The sequence below is a fragment of the Hetaerina americana genome, unplaced genomic scaffold, assembly GCF_022747635.1.
Source record: "Hetaerina americana unplaced genomic scaffold, ioHetAmer1.1.p SCAF_3, whole genome shotgun sequence".
Lineage (NCBI taxonomy): Eukaryota > Metazoa > Arthropoda > Insecta > Odonata > Calopterygidae > Hetaerina > Hetaerina americana.
The window spans coordinates 63,048,155-63,069,238 of NW_027286874.1; the positions used below are offsets into that span (position 1 = coordinate 63,048,155).

Consider the following 21,084-nt stretch of genomic DNA (forward strand, 5'->3'; position numbering starts at 1 on the left):
CTAGTCCTGTTCCCACTAGCTCATTGCAACATATACAAAAAAATACTATGAGTAGTTTTATAAATGACTACTTGCCCTAAACACTGGTCCTGAAAAATTTGTGATGCCTGGCTTTCAGGTTCATGGTTTTTTTATTTGAAGAAAGGCTTGGGTTGATGGCAATATTTGATGGCTTGATGTAGTTTTTTAGAAGAGATTTTTTAGGTACTTAAAAATGAGTCATATCACCCTCTCCAGACACCCATTTACCTTCTAACTTACATTTTTATAAGAAGAAATGTCTTTGGAACAAAAATATCCACAGTCAGCTAGTGTGTTTTGAATTCTTCATTCTCATGGATCACATTTCAGAAGTTTGTACTGCCGAAATCCCTTTTAGTATATCTAACTTAAATTGAGATTCTAACAAAACTACAAAGTTTCAACCAGTATATGAGTAAAAATATATTAATGACACAACCTGTATACATATTGTGACCTCATGGAAATGACAAAACACAACATCATTTATGTGACATAATGATTATTTAATACATGCCAATGCAGAAAAATACAATTATCAACCAAAAAAAAAAGAACTGGGACTGTGAATAAACCAAATGGTATATATTCATGTATAAAAATTTACATTCAAATCTGTGATAAAATATGTGGCATCATAATGGAAATACATAGTATCAACTATTTCCATGACCTTGTGAAATTAATAGTTAATATCACAATATGCACATCAATAATAATGTGCCTTATGTTTAATGGACAATAACACCTCGAACACTATAAAACTGATATACATGTAAGTATGTCATATAAAACGAAGGAAATAAAATCTCAAAATGAAGCAATTTCACGAAAAGAATGGTACAAGTAACAAAGACATAGCTACAGATTAACACATCCTTCATATTGAGACAACAGAGGTTAAAGATTCTTTAACATAAATTCAGTAAAAGGTTTCATTACAAACTGTATAAATAATAAAATTAGGAACAACACACAAACGAAGGTTCTTCAGAATTACTAGGAGTGAATTTTGAAGGTACATCATATTAGCAAGTTATTCAAAGATTTATGAAAGAGGGAACATTAAAGAAAACATATAGACATAATTAGCCAACATATATTTGATTATTAGAATTAACAGTTAAAATTTGACACAAATTCAAAAAAATAAACTGGGCACTTGTGCAAGAAAAAACTGTCTTATCTTTCACAGTGAATATTTTTTGATTACCTATTCTAATAGGTGCAGGAAAAAATATTTGCAATGGGGATTAGACATACAAAGTTTGAAGGCATTATATTGAATATGTCCGAGAAATTAAATAATTTGGAGTAGTCAATACTCCACTACATAATTTATGACCAATAATAAATCTTCACATTAGCCATTAAAACAAGTGGCTAATGAGGTCTATGAATGTTAAAAACAAATATTAGAGATCTTATATCAAAATGCACCACAGCTCAAATCATCACAGCCTGACTATAACAATTTCATCAATTAGCTCAATAGTTTCAATATGAGCATTAGTGGTAACATTTACAACTAATAATCACGGTATTCTTTGCCCTCCAAATGTTTCACTACTCTAATACTTTATTCTTCCATTCCTTGCATCAACCTCTTCTTTTTTATACTAAATGGAAAGGCCTTGCTAAATATTCTCAATTTCTTTTAGCAAAGATAATGAAATAATTTTCTTTGCAGGTTATTTGTGCATTATAGCTATTCAGCAAGCACCAAGCATTAAGCCAATGAGGAGAACATCAATTATTTCTCCTCCAACCTCATATTATTTAAAACTTATTTTTTTCAACTCAAAAGCTCTAATTACAACACAATGTGGCATCAGACAAGAGGAGACTCAAAAAAATACTACTGATGACTAGAGTTACTTTCAAATTCAGCTGGTATAAGGAACTAGACCATTAACCATTAAGTATATTTCAATCAATGACTGAATTAAGAATGAGTTTTAACAGTTATCTCACATATTAATTGAAAATTTCATTGCATGCAAAGTTTATTGTCACCAAATTTAATTACAAAAGCCAAACTTGAAGGTCATATTTTGCCTTTTAGATTATCTATCAGACTTTAATGGAGCATGGAAATTCTCCGAATTGTTGCACAACACATTTTAGCCAATGGATATCAGGGGGGAAAAGTTGTAATTACTAGTAATGTGAATTTCAAGTGGGAACTGCAGAAGGTTAAACCCACATTCCCTTCTCTGATGTCAGTTAAGCGAGTCTATCATCAGTGGCTATTTGATGCACAATGAAAAATGAGCCCTTTCTAATATTAAATCCTCCCCTAAAATGGTGGATTTAACTGATCACCAAGTTTGGATGTGGATTTGAGACACATAGACATCTGCTATCGCAAAATTTTTGTCTACCATTAACAGAATTATTCGAAAGTCTTAAGAAACAAATGCTGGCCATGGGATCACATCATCCAGATTGTCAAAACTTTGGTTAGTCTTTGAAGTCTTTCTTTAAGTACCTTTTTGTTTTTCACAGGGGGTCTCATGGTATTCTTTGAGAAGTAAACATTCAATTATAGCAATATTTTTTTCTCCAAACAACCATCTCACATAGTTGAATATATGTGTAACATAAGTAGGAGTATAGATTTGATTTCAGAATTTCTTGAATTTCCCATTTTTCAAACTTCTTCTTCCCTTATTTCGATTACTATATAACTTCCTACTCGATTTTTTTCTTTAATTAGCCTAACTCTCCTAGGTAAGTTTCCATATCTAGCTAAACGAGATTAGAGTAGAGGCTATTCAAAGAAAACTTATTTGGCAAAGTTCAGTAGAAATAAAAGTAAACTGCAGCTTCGCTTAAAATAAGGAAATGAAACAATGGAACGAAAAATATACCGTTGTGCAGGTACATTATTCATCATGGCAAGTCAAAAATCTTTGGTAAACATGAAGATGTGAGCAATCATTTATGCAGATACTTATTTGCTTTTCATTCAACTAGTCATTTCCACTGCATGATCTTGACCAATTATAACTGCAAAAATACTATAATTAAAATAATTTCTTTAATTTTCTTAGTGGTTTTATATTTATTTTGGACCAAAACTGATTCAAAACCTGGTTTTTCCAATCACTTAAAAATAATTATATACACTGAATTATTAATCACAGCACCATATATTAAGTGCTTTCCTCAGAAATCCATACAAAGACTGCTCTTTGAGCATTCGTAAATATATGGAAAACATGGAAAATCCAAGTCTTCGCATCCAAATGAACCCCTCTACCTTTCAAAGCTTTCCTGAACAGAAAAGACACATCCTCATTTTTATACACTGCAGCATCTGCAAAAATTTTAGTTTTATATTTTCTACTAGCAAACATTTCCAGTATTTTATTTTTGATGGGGGAAACTCTTTTCTCTAATTTTAAAGATTGGCCATTAGATAGATTAACGAATAAAATTCACTATTGCAGAATCTACCCAACTTTTCTCGTCATAGCAACTTGATTCTAATTCCACATCAATTGTGTCAAAGCACACAGGCCTACAATTTGAAGCTAATAAACAATTTTTAATACACAAGGTACAAATCAATGCAATGTAAGCTACTTGGAGAAATGTAGAGTTTTAAGAGGACCTAAAAGAGCTAGTTTAGGGAAGAAAATTCCAGGAACTCTAGTGACTACTGTTTACAACCAAATTTTTCCCTAAACTCGTGGTGTCAACCTTCAGAACAATGCTCATTGCCTAGTTCCAACTTAACATAAATGTGGAGCAAAGTAACCAAACCAATTAAGTGATTTCACCTTTATTTTATGTCAGGGGGTCACTCCATGAGCAATTTACTGGACATTAACTAATTAATCTGACACCCTCTCCAATAGGTAGTCTGGAATTTATGTTCTTTGTAGCTTATGTATACAATTGGCTAGCATTCACCAAATAGATTTCATTATACTGAGTACTAATTTAGTATTTAGTTAAAAAGATATGTATCATTAAGTAGAAGCCCTTGAAGACAAGTTATCACTAAATTCCCCTTAGAAATATCATTAACTCCTATGCGTTGTGGAATAAGGGACTGCAATTCTCTGTAAACCATTTTATATGGTTTGAAAGTTAATCAAAAAAATTTCTATTTTAAAATGAAATTTTTTTCATGGGAGATATGGATAAAATGAAAAATATCTTGAAGAAAATTTAAGGATAAATATGACTGGTGCTTGCATGGCAACGATTATTTAATAAAAGGATAACTATCTGAGAAAAAAGTTCGATTACTCCAACTATTGTCCATCTGTGAAGACACTTTCTGAAAAAAATAACAAATTAATGGAACACATCATATCACAAGCTGTTAACCAAGTAACCTTTCTGAAAATTCACTATTAAACTCAGTATTTTCTATTAAAGTTTCTTCTCCATTACATGAAATATCCTTCAGGCATGAACTTTCAATCAGACAAAAAATTCTTGACTATAAATTGCCACTTCATATAAATATCCTTGATCCAAATTTGGATAGCACCATTTACCATATGTTTTCTATCTCTGGACTAGCAGATATATTTCTAATAATCCAAAAAATATATTCCTATAGCTTAAATATAGCATTCATTTGTAGCATCTATGTTCTCCAAACATATTACAGCTAGGTATATTTTTATAATTCTTATTCACTGTCTCAAACCAGGCAGTTCTCAAATGTTGTCTTTTGTGGGACTAATATAATTGTTTATTATCTTAAAAAGTTTTTCATATGGATACTTGTTGTTCGGACGGTTTATTCACTTAAAAGTCACCTTCCCAAGTATAGACCCACTTTCCAGATTACACACAGACTAAGGATTTAGCTGCTGAAGATTGAGAAGGCAATCTGATCTGTTACTATGTAATAATAGGGCACTACATTCATACTAGAAGATAAAAAAGGATGCTGCTGAATCATTCAAGCAAACTATCAGGACAAATTTGCACTACAAACTTGACAGAGAGGAAACACTAAATGACTTCAAACCCCACTACCACTTGTTTGTAAATTTTAAAAGGCATATTGTCCTTCATCTGGAATTCTCAATTGTAATTTAGTGTCCATGCCCCCTCTATTCACAACTTCTCTTTGGAGAACATTGCGTTTATCACTATCGACATCACCTTCTGAGAATTACATCATCACCACATGAACCGAAAGTCAGTTTTAGATGAGAGCAGAGCTCACCCTGAACTAAGACCTGAGGCATATGAAAGTCACATATTCAGGGTTGGGGCAGTTTCTTTTTTCTGTGCCACAATTGGGTGTCCTATGAAGTTTTAGCCAGCAAAATGGAGTACCTGAGTTACCATTAAAAATCGCCTTTTAAGTAATTTGTACTTTTTAACCTTAAATTTTTTTAAATTTGTAAATATTACTTGTAATCTAGTCATAGTTTTCAAAGTATCTACTTGTCACTTTCTTATTTCAATTGCACAAGATACTTTCAAAATCAGTTTTGTCACAATTCTTTCATACTTTTGGAGGCCATGAACTATTGACACTGAAGTTTCAAAACCAGCTTTCTCCAAAACTTTTAAATACTTTCAATTAAAAATCTGTTACTGTAAAAATCACCAGAAATTTTGCTGGCAGAATTTCCAGCTAGGAAAAATCATCAGAAATTTTGCTAACCTCAACCGAATCCCAGTTAAAATAATAGCTTTATTTGTAAGGAGAGTATCACAGTATTTTCACATTGAACTCCTCCCCTAGGTCTGCTTTTAAAATTTTGTAGAGTAACTTTAACTAGTTGCTTTAATACAATGAGATTGATGGTGATGACTAATTACAAATTTAGAAGAGTGACAGTAACTGATACCAGTTTTTTTTATTCTTTCCATCTCTGGTGTTAGCAACCAGAAAGTTTCATGGCTCAAGTTTTTCATTGGGTTTTCCAAAGGAATAACTTGGGATTTTGAAACCCATAGACCTCCAATCAGAGGCCGAATCTAACATTCACCATGTAGAATAGTTGTCTAACGGTGATCTGAATACCTTATGAAGAATAATATACATTGAAATTAACCCTAGGAGTAGAAGTGGAGTTTGTAGCATTGATTTAGAATATGGACTCAAGTTTTCAAGTTACATCACAAATACATACTTTTTGGTAAATATAATACAGTCAGAGACACTAGATGTTACTATAATCATAATAATTAAACTTTGAATCACTCTAAGGATTATGGAGAGTTATCCTTTTTATGTAAAAACAAAACAACTCTAACATTACATGAAAGTAAATAAATGTTTCCAGCAGCATGAGCAAGTAGTGTTCTACAGCATCTAGGAAAGACATGAAGAGAAACTGCATAATGGAATTATGTTTTACCAAATAAGACAACTTTAAATCAGAGTTTCTTTTTGATACAAAAACCGTTGAAATAGAGATGGATAGAGAGTGACACATGGATTAGTGAATGTAGTGAACTGGTGAATATGATCGAATCATCATACTTAATAGAAGGCATCACTATGAGATATTGCTTATGGAGAACGAGGATTGCATGGGATAAAAATGACTTTAGAGATAGGACAAAATACCTAAGCAGCTTATTGCCATTGCTGGAAAGAACATCTACTTATCTTTCCTTCTACAGTAATTAACTATAGAAGCATGAACAAATAGAAATACAAAATGCAATCTGCAGTTGAGCCTTGAATTTGAACTTACACAGTTTAACGAGCAACTACTCCTCATATTTAACAATATCAATGTAAAAACAATGATTTCAGGCTCAACTGTGTTAAATTTAATCTTGAAGATTAAATACACTTTGTGGACTTCATGGAAACATTTACAAATTCCATGGAGTTTTTATTCAATCTGAAACAGTGTCAACATTTTGTATTTCACCTTACCTTTGTTCAGTTTGCTACACTGATTAATAACTTGACCAATAGCTGTGTGTGCATTTCACATTTGAGAACCACTGGGCTAAATTTATTACCTGAGATATTAGGTGCTTTACATTAATGCAACACATAAAAAATTATGCCCAGCAAAGAGATTTAAAAATTTTCTTGTTATTTATGAGTGAGATCATGGGTATACTTAAAATAATGAGGGCTGCAAAACCATTCCATTTTCTTAATGTCCGTCGTCTCCTTATGACATTAACCTTTCCTTTTCACCTTCCTCAAGGGTTTTTGATGTCTTCTCAGACTGCTCTTTTAGCTGAAAGAAATAAAAAATTTAACTGTGAAAAATATAACAGAATGATAAAAGAAAGATGACATTCATATGCATCTCATAAGTTCAAATTGGCAGAGGTTGAAGCTGGATAATAATATGTCCAGATTTCAATATCATATTAGCTTAATAACAAAAAAAAAGAAAAATGCCATTACATTATAAAATGACTAATATACGGAATACTAATGGAATATAAAGTCATGACCTTTAACTATTTCATGGGCAAAACAATTACCCACAGGAATACAGCATGCAAAAACCCTAACTGTTTGTATGCTCGAGTACAATGTATGCCAGGTGCAATATAATGTTTTGCACTGATATTTTGTTTGTTTCACAACCTGACTTATTACCTCCAATAAGTCTGAGTTCTCTGTAATGATTATTTTAGGTTTTAAAACATTGGCATTTAACGAATAAGGTAGCAATTTATTATTGTATGATGCACCATTTGAGTTTCCATTACTAATAACTAAGATTTCAAAGTGAAAACTGGCTCATTCTGAAAACTAATTTGAGCTTCCAAGTCAATACAGTTGCTCCTGGACTCCAAAATGTTATGCCTCCATTAGACTTTCAACAATTTGAAAGCACTCCCCAAAGAATGAAAAACAAAAGAGGTACTATGAGAAAACTGTGAGAATTGGAAGTTTTCAAAGTAGTAAATTAGCGAAGACCAAGTATTACACCAAGTTGCATGAAGTGAAACACACTAAAATATTAAGCAAATAAAGTGAAGAATATATAATACAATTGAATAAGTCATATTTACTTAAACTAAATGAATATACACTAAGAAATTTGATGCTCAAAATATTAATTTATTGGTCAAAAAGCCAAATTATATTGTCATGTATCCTACATATACTCACTGATTTTGTCAGAAGTAAGGTGGAGCATAAACAGATTTAAAAAAAGGGCACAAGTCTAAATGCCACTAATAAGCTTTCGGTGGGATTTGAGGGAAGCATTACTGGTATCATGCAAGTGAAATAGGTCCAAGATTTCACAGTAAGCTAGGCCAATCACATAAGGTCCTGCACCAGATGATGTTACAAGCATTTAAACACAGACATCGAATTCACATTAACCACAATCATATTTTTCAGACCCTACAATATAACTTGAATGAAAATAAATTGATGCAATTATCTTCCAAGAATGTTGCAATAAGCTGAAATACCATTGCTCAAGTAATAAATCAGGAGAACCATGTTAAAGAATGTGACACAGCTGTTCAGCAACATAACCAAAATTTTCATGATTGGCGTATTATATTAATTCTTACAATAACAATGTCCATATAATATTAAAGCAATCATACCTTCACATGGGCATAAATCGTTACACCAGCAACAGTCAACGTTATGCCTACAATTTGATTGAAGTGAAGAGGATCCTCAAACAATAGGAAAGCACCCAGGAGAGTAAGGCAGAATTTCAGGTGTCCCACCATATTATACCTATATATTTGGTAAATATGTTAAGGATTTTGAAGCACTTTTTTATTATTAACACAGGGTTTCACCAAGGAATTTTACACCCAAATAAGAGCATTAAAAACATTAACACCAAAGAAAATTACCTTTATTCAATTTAGTAAACTGATGTGAGTGATTCACGACAAAAATTCCAGTTTAAAATATCTTTTGTATTTGTATGAGAATCAGCATTTTGTACAAGTACGTTGTTTTGATATTTTTCAAAGTTTTATGGGGACACACTTTTTTTCTTGCTATTTGCAAGAATAACACTATAAGCAACAGTCACTATGCTAAGAGACTCATTTTGATGAGGCCACAAAACAATGCCAGTTGTTGGAATTGTTCGTACTACAAACTATGTTGTTCTTAATCATGCCCATTTGGCCTTGGTTAATATTGTAACTGTAAACGGCACAGTGTAATAAGTTGTAATCAAATCTTTTGAGCATACTTATTTGAGAAAGGCTTATTATGAGTGTTCAAGAACAATTTCGTCCAGGTGCACAGGGTAGTTTTAGGATTTTCAAATAAATTTCTACTGCAATAAAAAATTGAAGTACGGCCCAAATTTGTAGCACTGAATTAATCTGTAGTGCACTTTACTGCTAAGTTCAGATGTAGTTTAGAAAATCTATATTAGAGAATTTAAAAAAAAAATGCTAACATTATTTATCATTCATTAATCTAAGGGGATAAAATGAAACTTTTCAGAGTGGTTAGTATTATCAATAAAGTCAATAAGAGACAAAATATGACAAATATTACTGATGTTAGAATATTTAAATTCAAATTTCCTCATGATCCCATTGATAAAGCTGCCAATTAAGTACATTTGGATGACTTCTTAGCCCTTACAGGATGAAATAATTTTCAGTTTTAAAAACCATGATTTCATGAATTTGGTGGACATATATTTCTGCAGAATTATGAAAGTTTGGGTTACTTACCATACAGAAGAGAGCCCCATTATTTGGGTCATGCAGAAAAAGGGATGAATCACCAAAGAATGTGATTTAAGAGAACAGTAAACTTGAGGGAACTGGCAATAACTTGTATTATTAAAAGATAAAAAAACTCTTCTCTCCATGGAAAAATAACCCTTGGGATGTCGGTCTTTTTGTAATAGTACATGAAAATCAATATGTCTAGACTTGCCTGCTAGAAATATTTCTAATGTGACTCCAAAGAACACAGATGATTGCATTCAGCAAGATTATTTCCTTAACAATATCATGGTGATCTTGTTAATAATAGTATACTGTTTCTATCAAAGATTCCTCAGAAAAACACAAAGTATTCTATTCAGTTAACTGATGGTTTAAAGTCGTCAATATGATTTTCTGAAGTGTTTAGTGCATGTATTTCCTTATAGTACACACGACTAAAAACAGGTCAACTAGAAGCTCTGGCACTTATTTTTCAAAATTGAAATGGCGAAGTAAATTCTTGGCATATTATTCATTTTAAATAAAAGACTGATCTCAGAACCCTTAGCAGCGAGAACTTGATGCCAAAACTTTTAGCTTTTACAGTGATGAAAATATTGGCAGTTGTAACTAAAAATTAATTTGACTTTTTTATTTACAAAACTTTAATCTACACACAAAAATAACCTTAAATGCAAATATCCCTATTATCTATTCAAAGCATACTGATGTAAATGATTGTTAGAATCACATCATACAATATGCATGCCCTTTCAAAATCATATCACTCAATTAAATAATCGGTAAAAAATCCATAAAATATTTCAGACCAACTTGACACCAAATAAATTTGAAGAGAGATCTGTTAAAAAAGTGATAGCATTAAAAATGATGTGAGCAGAAGAAAAATTATAAATTAAGGGTGAATGAATGTCCATGATTATTCACATACAGCTATAAGGAGAGAAATAGATTATAATTTCAGAAATAAATGAAAAACCATGTTTTTAAATTTTACACAAAATAAGCCAAGAAAGGATACGTTAAAGGAGATGTATTACCGATGATCCAGTATATTGAAAGGTTAACAAAAAAGGCAATGCAGCCAGATGCCAGGACCATGAACTAAAATATAAAGAGATAATAAAAATTCCAAGAGCAAGAAATGATATTTTAGTATATTTATTATTTTATATATTAGTCTCACACCTATAAAAGTTTATTCTTATGAATAACAGGAAGAATATTCATCAAATTTAATTAAAATAGTTGGTCTGCAACTGAAGTGGATAAAAATTAAAGAAAAATCAAAATTTCCAGTGCTGTAAAAATCCAACATAATAAATAGCTGGAGATATGCGGGACAGCAGAGGAAGTATAAATTAACATTGCTATTATTAATATCATTTTGAGCGGATGTTAACTCCTTCCATGCAACAATATTTTATTGGAGACAACCCACCTGAAGACTAATACCTCCAAACATCACTTTTTACATAGACTGGAGCTGGGAAAGAGAATGAGAGGAGAGAGTGGGGGAGAGAGAGTAAAGAATTGGCAAAGAATTAAAAAACAATCCTCCCTTTTGGAGTCCTATTCCAACTCCACCTAGAGAGTTGTGGAATTGAGAGACAAAGAGGGGAGGAGAAAAAGTCAGTGAGGCAACACTAGGAGTCAACGGAATGTCAGGCTAAAAAGCCTAGCCCCTCTGGGGTTAGGAGCAGACATGAGAAGAAGAAATCAGGGAGAGCATTCAAGGGGAAATCTCTCAGTGCAATGCTTTGCCAGGTCTGTATTTGGTCTCTCACTCCCTCCTCTCTTGCTATTTCCAGGTACAACACATGCTGTTTCCACAATTACAGTGGGATTGCAAAGTCCTTCTAAAAAAATGAGAGGTGCAACTTTAGTTCAATATTTCGACTTCTTATCATATTCAAAATGTTATTCCTCATGATAACACTTTGTCTGAAATTTGAAACTAATTTTTTTTCATTTGTGGCCATTTGAACAATTTGGCTGTCTCAAGATTAGTGGTTTGTTAAGCACTGGATATATTCTTGATGGTTCTTAAGTATTTCCCAATGTACCAGTTACCTCCCATCATCCCCATAAGTCTCAGAGTTCCCTTCTACCACTTCATTGTATCATCTAACAATGCCTCCCATTGAACATGACATCACAAGAGATATTTTACTTTTGTCTAATGTGTTTCGGGCATTTTTGGGATGGAAGAGGAAAGAGTTATGACAGCTTATAGAAACATCCAATATTTTCAACGCTAAGCCCATAGAAAATAGTTAGCTAAAGCAATGCAAAAAACCTCATAAAAACACAAGTGTCTCACTTAAATCTAAGAAATTTAATTTTGCTCATTAAATAGTCTGGAGATATTTTATATTTCATAGAATTACTATTTGAGAAACTTAAATATCTGAATTCTATCCATTTCTTGCACAGGTGCTGCCTCTGATCAAATGCATATCTGAAACCAATCGAGAATTTGCTAAAAATTACATAGTTGGTAAAGAATGGATGAATACCCAGAATACCTACCATCTCCATCAGAGTCCAAGTACGTGGCCAAGATGCTGGAGGTGGTTCAAATATAGGTATGATTAGGAGGAGTAGAGCAGCAGATACAGGAGCTTGGTAATAGAGTAGCTGCATGGCATCCATTTGTAATTCATGCTGCTTCTGACTGATCCACTGAATAAAAAACCAAGGAAAAAATTTAGACGCTGGCATGGATAACCCTAATGAATATAAGCAGAGTATTTATCAGGCAAAAGTTTCCCTAAAATCATTTTAAAATTTACGAACCATCTATACATTTGGTTGGTATTCATCAACAATAAGAATTGGTCATCAATGCAACAATTTCGGAGTGTAAAAATCATTTGCCTTGACTGGGATTTGAACCCAGATCCCTCAATATCCGGTCAAGTGCTTTAGTCAGTTAAGCTATCAAGGCATCCTCTTGAAATCTGAAATTTTGGGGCTTTTAAAGGAACAAGATGTTGTGAGGAAATACCGTACATACAATGTCACAGGCATTCGTAGTCATGTGCGACGCGCCACAGTCCACGAGGTTAAAGCCAACTTTTAAACACTTATGCTGTTTATACCTTGACAAATTCCAAAGAAACTGTGGGAGATACCACAACAGTAACTTTTAACGGAGACATCCGCTAAAAGTTACTGTCGCAGTATCTCCCGCAGTTTCTTTGGAAGAATTGGTGGATTTGGTTAAAATGGTCTTATATGTCGCCTGAATGAGGTGTTTTATACTCCTGCTGAGTAAGTTGCTCCACATACTGGGGCATGAAATACAGTTCATTGCCAACATCAATTTTCTTTCTATTGATTACCCAATCAAAGTCATAGTAAACTGTATTTTTAACGGTGGCCATTGTTTCATCACACATTACCATTCTGAAAGTCTTGAAAATGGAACTCTGTTAAAATTATCTTCAGTAAAATAAATTGTGTGGACTTATACCTTGTGATGATTCTGTTTCTTCAAAATGAATCTCGATAGAGATACACAATGTGTATACACATTTGAAATTGATCTCTTCTCGTGACAATTCATCATCATACAATTAATTTATTCATACGTGGCGATTCAGTGAAACTGTGGTTATTTATGACCAAATTATTTTATGCTGTAAGGAATAAGAGACCAAAAGGTAGAAGTAGTATTTCAGGGAACAGAGAGAGAGCAGAGAGAAACCGCGAGTTGGAATTAGCCTCCTCTTTAAGGAAGGTACCAAGGGATCTACATTTTTATGTCCCAGCCAACGGACGGCTTTCTTCGTTTGAAATATTGTTCTCATAGCACTGTACGTAGAAATTGGGATACCACTAGAAATGCTCTGATTCTAACTCAGGCCCTCAGGTGGAAAGCCAGTACGCTGATCACCACACCAACCTAACAACATCCACTTGAAAGAATACTTAGTAGTACCATGATTGACAACAGAATACTTCTAACTGGCTGCGCCAGTAATCAAAATTTGTCGCATGAAACTCTTTAATGTTCACTCTTGAATGTGGTAGCTTATTTTTGCTAGCTATTTGAGCTCATGGTGATAAATGCTTTTTCTTTCTAGAGAGCCTGGCGACAAATCAAAATAAAACTTAAGCATGAATGCAAATTTTGATATGCAATTGCAGATGCACGCTGTCATTGAACATACGTAGAATATCGCAGTATGGCAAACACAATAGCAGAGATAGTTGTGAGATGAGGTGTGATTTAGGATCTATTTTTGCGTGCCATCACTATTGTCGCAAATTGAGCCATTATCCTCAATAGTAGCAGATTTTCCACTGAAAACTTGCAAACCAGTTCCGCTGACAATGAGGAGAGCCATGAATCGCGTGCTAGGTCCCGTTGCGTGAAATCTGTAGGGTGTTTAACATTTTCGCATCCCTAACTTTTTCATTCGTTCTGTTACCCATTCCAGGCATCTTCGAAAATAGAATGGAATGACCTTCAGTATTATAATTGTGTTCACAAGCGAAAGTCAAAGCTATTCCGTACCTCTCTTTCCTTTCTCATACACCTTCCTCCGATTGATAATGGCTTCAAAACTGTCAAAGAAAAATAGGATGTGTTCTAATTGTTGACTTGCATATAATGTTGCAAAGAAACCATGAAACTCGCACATAGTAACATCGAAGTCTCGAGCAATGCTTTCTTTCACATTCAAAGTTACATACAAGGGGAATACGTGGACAAGCTAACAAAAATTAGCATTTATTAGAAGAGTGTTCGGGATATATGATAAAAAGGTTAAAGAGAGATGTTATCTTTTGCTTGTCTGGCCTCAATTAGAATAAGCTAGCTCTGAGCAATTCTTCTTCTATGTCCTAACTACTTTGACCCTGTTGGTCCAAAACACTTTTGAGATATGTAAACTGCTCCATCTGCTCTAGTTTTTGCCCTCCACTTTTAATGTTAACGTTAGCCTTTCTCTTCCTGGAAAATTGCATAACCTTTGTATTATTTATATCGATTATCATCCCATATCTATTGCACTGGATTTCCAATTCACTCAGCAATGCATGTAACTCCTTGGCTGACTGACAAACTAGAGCTTGGTCATCAGCAAACCCAACTGATTTTACGAATACTCCAACAATGCGTTCAACAATGCTTTCATTCCTATCTCCAGTTCTTCCCATGCCTCTTTAAGCATTTCCTCCACACATGCTTAAAACAGCACCAGTGATAATGGACAATCTTGCCTTACACCTCTTCCTAACACTACCCATCCGGACTCTCCATCCCCCACTCGCACCTGAGCGGTCTAAGACATTACAAGTTGCGAATCAGCCTCCTATCTACTCCTATTTTCTTCAATATTCTCATTAGTTTTTTCCCCAATCCACTCTATCAAATGCCTTTCCGAAATCTATGAAACAGGCAAATACTTCCTGATTGAATTCCATATTCTTCTGGATGAGTGATCTCATTACTGCAATGGCATCATGCGTGCCTCTCCCCTTCCTAATCCCAAACTGATTACCCCCTAAGTAATCATTTGCTTTGCTCTCCATCCTCTTGCTGATGATGCTGAGAAGCACTAGAACTGCCTGAGAAATCAAACTTATCGTACTGAAAACCTCACATGATGTAGCCTTTATCTTTGGAATATGAACTAACATTGATCTCACTAAGTCTTCTGTCCAGATTCCTTCCTCGTGGATGCTACGAATCAGTCTATAATGAATCTTCCTCCAACATTTCGCTAAACCTTTTAGTAATTATCTATGTCTTACCTAGCTGGCCTAAGTTTTTTACCATTGAGTTCTACATTTCTACCAAATCTCTTGGATCTTGTCTGTATCAACTATAACCTTACCCGACTTATCTCTAACTGTTAGCACAGATCTACCCTTCTTACTTCCTGATAGTGATTTAACCTTATTGTATTGCGCACCAATTACACCCTTCTGAAAACTTTCCATATCCTCGCACTGCATCTTCCACTATGCTGCTTTTGCTTTATATTTTACTCATCTCCATTTATTATTTAACTCTTAGTACTTCCTTCCACCTATCTCTATGTTTACATTTTTCTAAAAGTAAGCAAAGGAAATGATCAGGGATATTGAGCAAAACAGAAGGGAAATAATAAATGAACGATATAGATTATTCAAAATAACTGTATTTAACTGCACACATCCGGCAATTCAGGGCTGAAGAACCAAGAATGTCGTTTTGGAGAAAGAGAAATTTAGGGGAGATCCTGAACCAATTGCGCATGAGAAAGCGGGCATGGAGTTAACAGAAAAGATAGCAAAAACACAAAGGTAAAAGTTTAGATGACCAAAAACACAGTTGAAAAATCTGTAATTTTCCGAAAAAAAATACTGCGACGCGTGCGTTGCTAAACTAGGAAATCACCTTGAAACTCACTGGAAGGAAATGGAGACAGATAACCGAAGTTCAAAGGGTTTATTGACCGGATAGCGATTAAAGGGGGAAATGAGGTTGTTAAGCAACCGGTTCTGCGGCTAGTAAACTGGCGAAAACTAAATGAATGAGTTTGAAAAATATAAAAACGAAAAATTATCGTAAAGAGGACGGTGAAATACAGCGGAAGAAGGAACCTTGGAACCATTTGGTTCAGGCGCAGGTGACAGAAATGTAAAAAGGTATGATGACAAAAATATTTCCGAAATGAGGGGAATAATGGAAAGCTTGGCCACATTTGAGCCGTTACACTGGTTGTAAGGTTACAATACTCTCAATCAGGCCTAAAAGCATCTTAATTAGAGAATACTGCCCTTTCATTGTTCCGCAAAGTAAAGGCATTTACGCGTCGTTCAATCAAAGGATTCGAAAATATCCAATGCTGCATTTGCAGAAGTAAAAAAACTAACTATAATAAAATTTAATTTTTTCTGGAACAAGATCCCTTCCCACGGTTACGTAACTCAGACCCCTTATCGGTATCGCCCTAAACTCAAATGAATGAAACGAGCTTAAGTACCGGTTTTGGACGGGCCGGACTATTAATGCCATCTCCCCGCAAGCATTAAGCGGACCATAAACACCCTGGATGTATATGTATTTAAAAAAAAGTCTCCAGCGTAGTTGTCACGGCGGAGTCTGATAAGATTAATTATCAGTTCTGGTAAAAGCATACATCACCACTAATATTCCACTCGTATCAGACGACTTACCTAACGAATTATTCAAGTTAATCAACATTTTTCATGACTTGAAAAGGCATACAAAGGTCAAATTATTTGGGAAACTAAATTCATTTTTCAACTAGAGCTTGGGTGTCCATCTGACTTCAAGATTGCCTTTGTCATTTCAAGTTGGTAATTCTTCGTTGAAGTCCAAAAATTGGCCTTATGGGAATTATTGCTACAAAAATGATAAATAAATTAACGAATTTCGGCATTTAACATACATCGCTTGCGTCAAGTACATAGGGCAAACTTAACTTTTTAGTGAATACTCTAATTCAAATTCATTAATGCGTACGCACATATCACCCTAATTAGAAAATTCTATTTCTAACAACAGCCGCAAGAATGAGTCCAGAGAAAACTTCCTTTCAATAAATTCTTTCCTTGACTTCTCAAATGAGAAATGTTACACAGGATCTTACTGTAACATTTAGACTTTTTAAAGGAGATAATTTTTTCAGAAGAGGCCTACCAGCTAAGAGTAGGTTTTTATGGACCCTGGGACTACACACTATTGTGCTCCTAAGCCATGACTTACATGACGCAAAATATCCTTGGACCCCATATTATGCATTGCAATTACAACAAAAACGACCATAGTTTACAAATAAATACAAGCACACAAATATAAAAAAGTTTTCACTTTTTATTAGAAGTATTGTGGAATGGAACCAGCTACCTGGAGTATTGTTTGAGCCCTTTCCATCAAGTTACAAGCTTTAGGAACAGGTGTAAGGCAGCCACTGGGCATAGTAATGTACATAAATTCTGCAAAGGCTGGGTGCGATATTGGTTTGTATGTGATAAGGATAGAGTGAGAAGTTGGACAGCAATAGTGGGTAATGTTTGACAGTGATTTTGGACAAGGTGTGATGTTGATCTGCATGATTTTTGTTGGGATGTGATGCTGGACTGTGCATGATTTTGGACGGGATGCGAAGTTGGATCAGCATTAGCCTACTCTTCACAAAAGGTGCCAAGGGGTCCACAGTTTAATGTCCCATCCGATACATGGCATACTCAATCCACAAAGCACCTCAAGTGGGGATTAGGGATACCACTGAAAAAATATGCCTTCTCCAGGAGTTGAACTCAGGTCCTCTGAGTGAGCAGCCAGTATGCTAGCCAATGCACCAACCCCGGTTTACTTTTGATTTTTTCAATGATTGGTGTTTTTTTATGATCGCTTTCGTTAATGTACAGTGGAAAATCATTAAGAATTCTAGGGATTTGTGTGCCACCTGACAATGCCTGTATGCACTTATTTTAATAAATAATAATAATAACAACTCGTTCTTTAGCCCTTCATACTCTCTACCTACTTTAATTCCATCCAAAATACCTATCTTTTCCTCCCTCTGCATTGCTATCCCAACATTTTACCCTATAATACTGTAGGATATATATATTTTCTATTTTTATTATATATACATATATATATATATATATATATATATATATATATATATATATATATATATATATATATATATATATATATATATATATATAATATATATATATATTATATTTATATATATATATAATTTATATATATATATATATATAATATATATATATTATATTTATATATATATATAATTTATATATATATATATATATAATATATATATATTATATTTATATATATATATAATTTATATATATATATTTCGTTGGCCTACATTACAATATGTTACATTTATTAAATGAAATTCTGGTGTCTTGCAAGTTAGAATTATTTCCCTCACTTTTGGGCAAGCCAAAGGCAATCCAAGTCCGAAGCACAAAACTCACATTATGTCTAGGAATAATAAACTTCAGAAAAAAACTTGCCTTCATTACATGAATTTCTCACTCACTGGTATAATAATTGGGATGGTGGTGGCACAGGGTGCATCACATTCAGCTTGACGTTAGAGAGCCTGCGCTTGGACCCAGGTAATATCTATTAACTACCCCAGCTTCACCCAAGCTGTATGCATTATCAGTTACCAAATCTTCCTGGGAAACCATGAGCTTTGCAGGAGAAGGAATTAGACATCCAAAATCTGGTGTACAAAGTAACTTTCAAATACTGCCATAGATACTTAGTATGAACTATCAAACAATCCTTTGGGCAGAACATAGTGGTTTAGTTTATAGATGTAATAAATGACCATACCATAACATGACCATTAACCATAAGGAAAGACACAAGTAAAAGGAATGCTTTAATTTTTTAGGACCACTGATATGATGTGGTGAAGTAGTCTTTGCCCTCATCCAAAGCTGACTTTTGTACACATCTTGTTGATTCCTATCACTTCTGTGCAGTGTACTAACTAGTTGGTGTGACCTAGTGTTAGAGAACCTTGGTTGCATCCATTACATAAGTGTTTTTTTCGAGAAGCTAACTCATTTGGTCAAAAATATTTTGAAAATTCAAAAAATATACATTTTGTTTGCGGACAAGAGGCCATGTAGTATAATGAATCTGCAAGACGACAAACAAGGCACATGCTGAGCAAATAGTTAAGGAATACGATATTAATAACTATTAAATATAAAATTAGTCGCGTCTAATGTTTGGCATGAAACAGCGCTATATTATTTTTAAGGACTCTAGGTATAGAATTGAAGAAATAACTGTGGAACATATGATATCATGCAGAGATATAGGTGATATTAAAACTTTGTTTAAAAAAAAATTAATCAGTTATATCTAATTCTTCGTGAGTTTTTACCAGTAAGACGCCGGTAAAAATGTTCGCAACCCGTGCTGTATTTCATAGTAGTCCTGCAGCTCTTAGAGTTAATTATCTTCCGAAATAAAAATGGTAATTTATATCGGCTTTAAACTAATGTCACCATCAGAACTTAACAACTTTTCATGAGTCGACTTTCGAGATATTGGAAAATTATGACAAAGACCAACTTCATCTAAATAACATGCATTGATGTAATTAATTCACTACTAAAATGGCATAAATAATACTATACTTACCACTTGGTAAAGAGACGTTATGACGACTCCCAAAGCTGCATAAAAAGTTCCAAGATAATTGAAGTAAATGTCATAGTAGAAGTTTGTAATAACTCCCAAAGTTATAGGTATCTGAAATCCGAAATAATATATCATTAGTTGGAATTTGAGACTTTAAGCAATTAATATATCAAGTTAAAATTTCAATTACCAAAGTCAACTTCACTCGCAGAGTGAACTTCTTCTCATAAAAATACATCTGCATAAATATTACGCATGGTGTTGTCATTACTTTAGCTACCTGGTACGTTCCAACTGTATTATTTTGAAGACTTAAATTTGTAAAAACTACAAATCCACAGAATGTGAAGGCCAGCGGTAAAATATCGGCCAGGGGTACGGATTTAACTTGGAAAACATTGAAATTTTGACATATGTACAGACCCAAAAAAGTAACCACGAAATGAATAAATGTCAACGTTATATTCGGGAAACCTACGTGAACATATACCCATTTGTTTAACAATACAATTAAAATTGAGCAAAGGACATTAAAAAATAAATAAAGAGTCGTCTGCACGTTCCTGTCCATCCCATTTGAAATCATAACACACTCTGCCACGCAAAACAATAACGCACGTCATCTGCAAAATGTGAGGTTGAGGGGGGTCGAGCCTGGGAGAGGGAGAGTTGGACGATTTCCACTTTAAGAAAAATCCACCGCTGACGGCGCTAGCTGTAGAGTTCACGAAGGCACGGTAACGATTGACACCATGGAAGAATTATTTTTCCATGCTTTCATTACGAAATCAGATCTCCGTGAATGGAAATAGGGGAACAGTTTTTCTATTTTATTGTTTCATACCTCATGATTCAGTATTTTAGTAGATGTGCTTTAAATTGACCATCCTATGTAAAATAAGAAAAAAGACTCAAAATCTTGGTGAGATTTTGAGTCTTTTTTCTTATTTTACAAATTAGAATTTCAAAAATATCTTTTTTATTCATGCAGTCAACGGAAAAGAACAAGAAACGAAGCTATAACTAGAATTAAACTAAGACTGAACAATGGAATTATTCAAGGATGAAATGATGTGGTGGAGTACTCTCTGCCTTCATCCAAAACAGACTTTTTGTTCGCTAGGGGCGACACATCTTGTCCATTCCTCTCACTTCTGTGGAGTTTTCGGATTAGTTAGTGTGATTCGAGAATATTAATTATTAGGGAAATGCAAAACGACCCCATCCCAATCAAAGAATAAACG

The 21,084-nt window shown here is 33.9% G+C and overlaps 1 protein-coding gene across 1 annotated transcript; it reads right to left on the reverse strand.

Annotated features, from left to right (window-relative positions):
- Positions 1 to 549: 549 nt before the first annotated feature.
- Positions 550 to 20,217, reverse strand: LOC139690727 (solute carrier family 35 member E3-like). The gene is made up of 6 exons (XM_071588250.1): positions 20,031 to 20,217; positions 19,841 to 19,951; positions 12,196 to 12,348; positions 10,685 to 10,767; positions 8,557 to 8,695; positions 550 to 7,214 (listed from the first exon to the last, which is right to left on the reverse strand). Exons 1-6 carry the CDS (start codon positions 20,106 to 20,108, stop codon positions 7,146 to 7,148), a joined length of 633 nt encoding a protein of 210 aa, XP_071444351.1. The 5' UTR covers positions 20,109 to 20,217; the 3' UTR covers positions 550 to 7,145.
- Between the last annotated feature and the right edge of the window lie 867 nt (positions 20,218 to 21,084).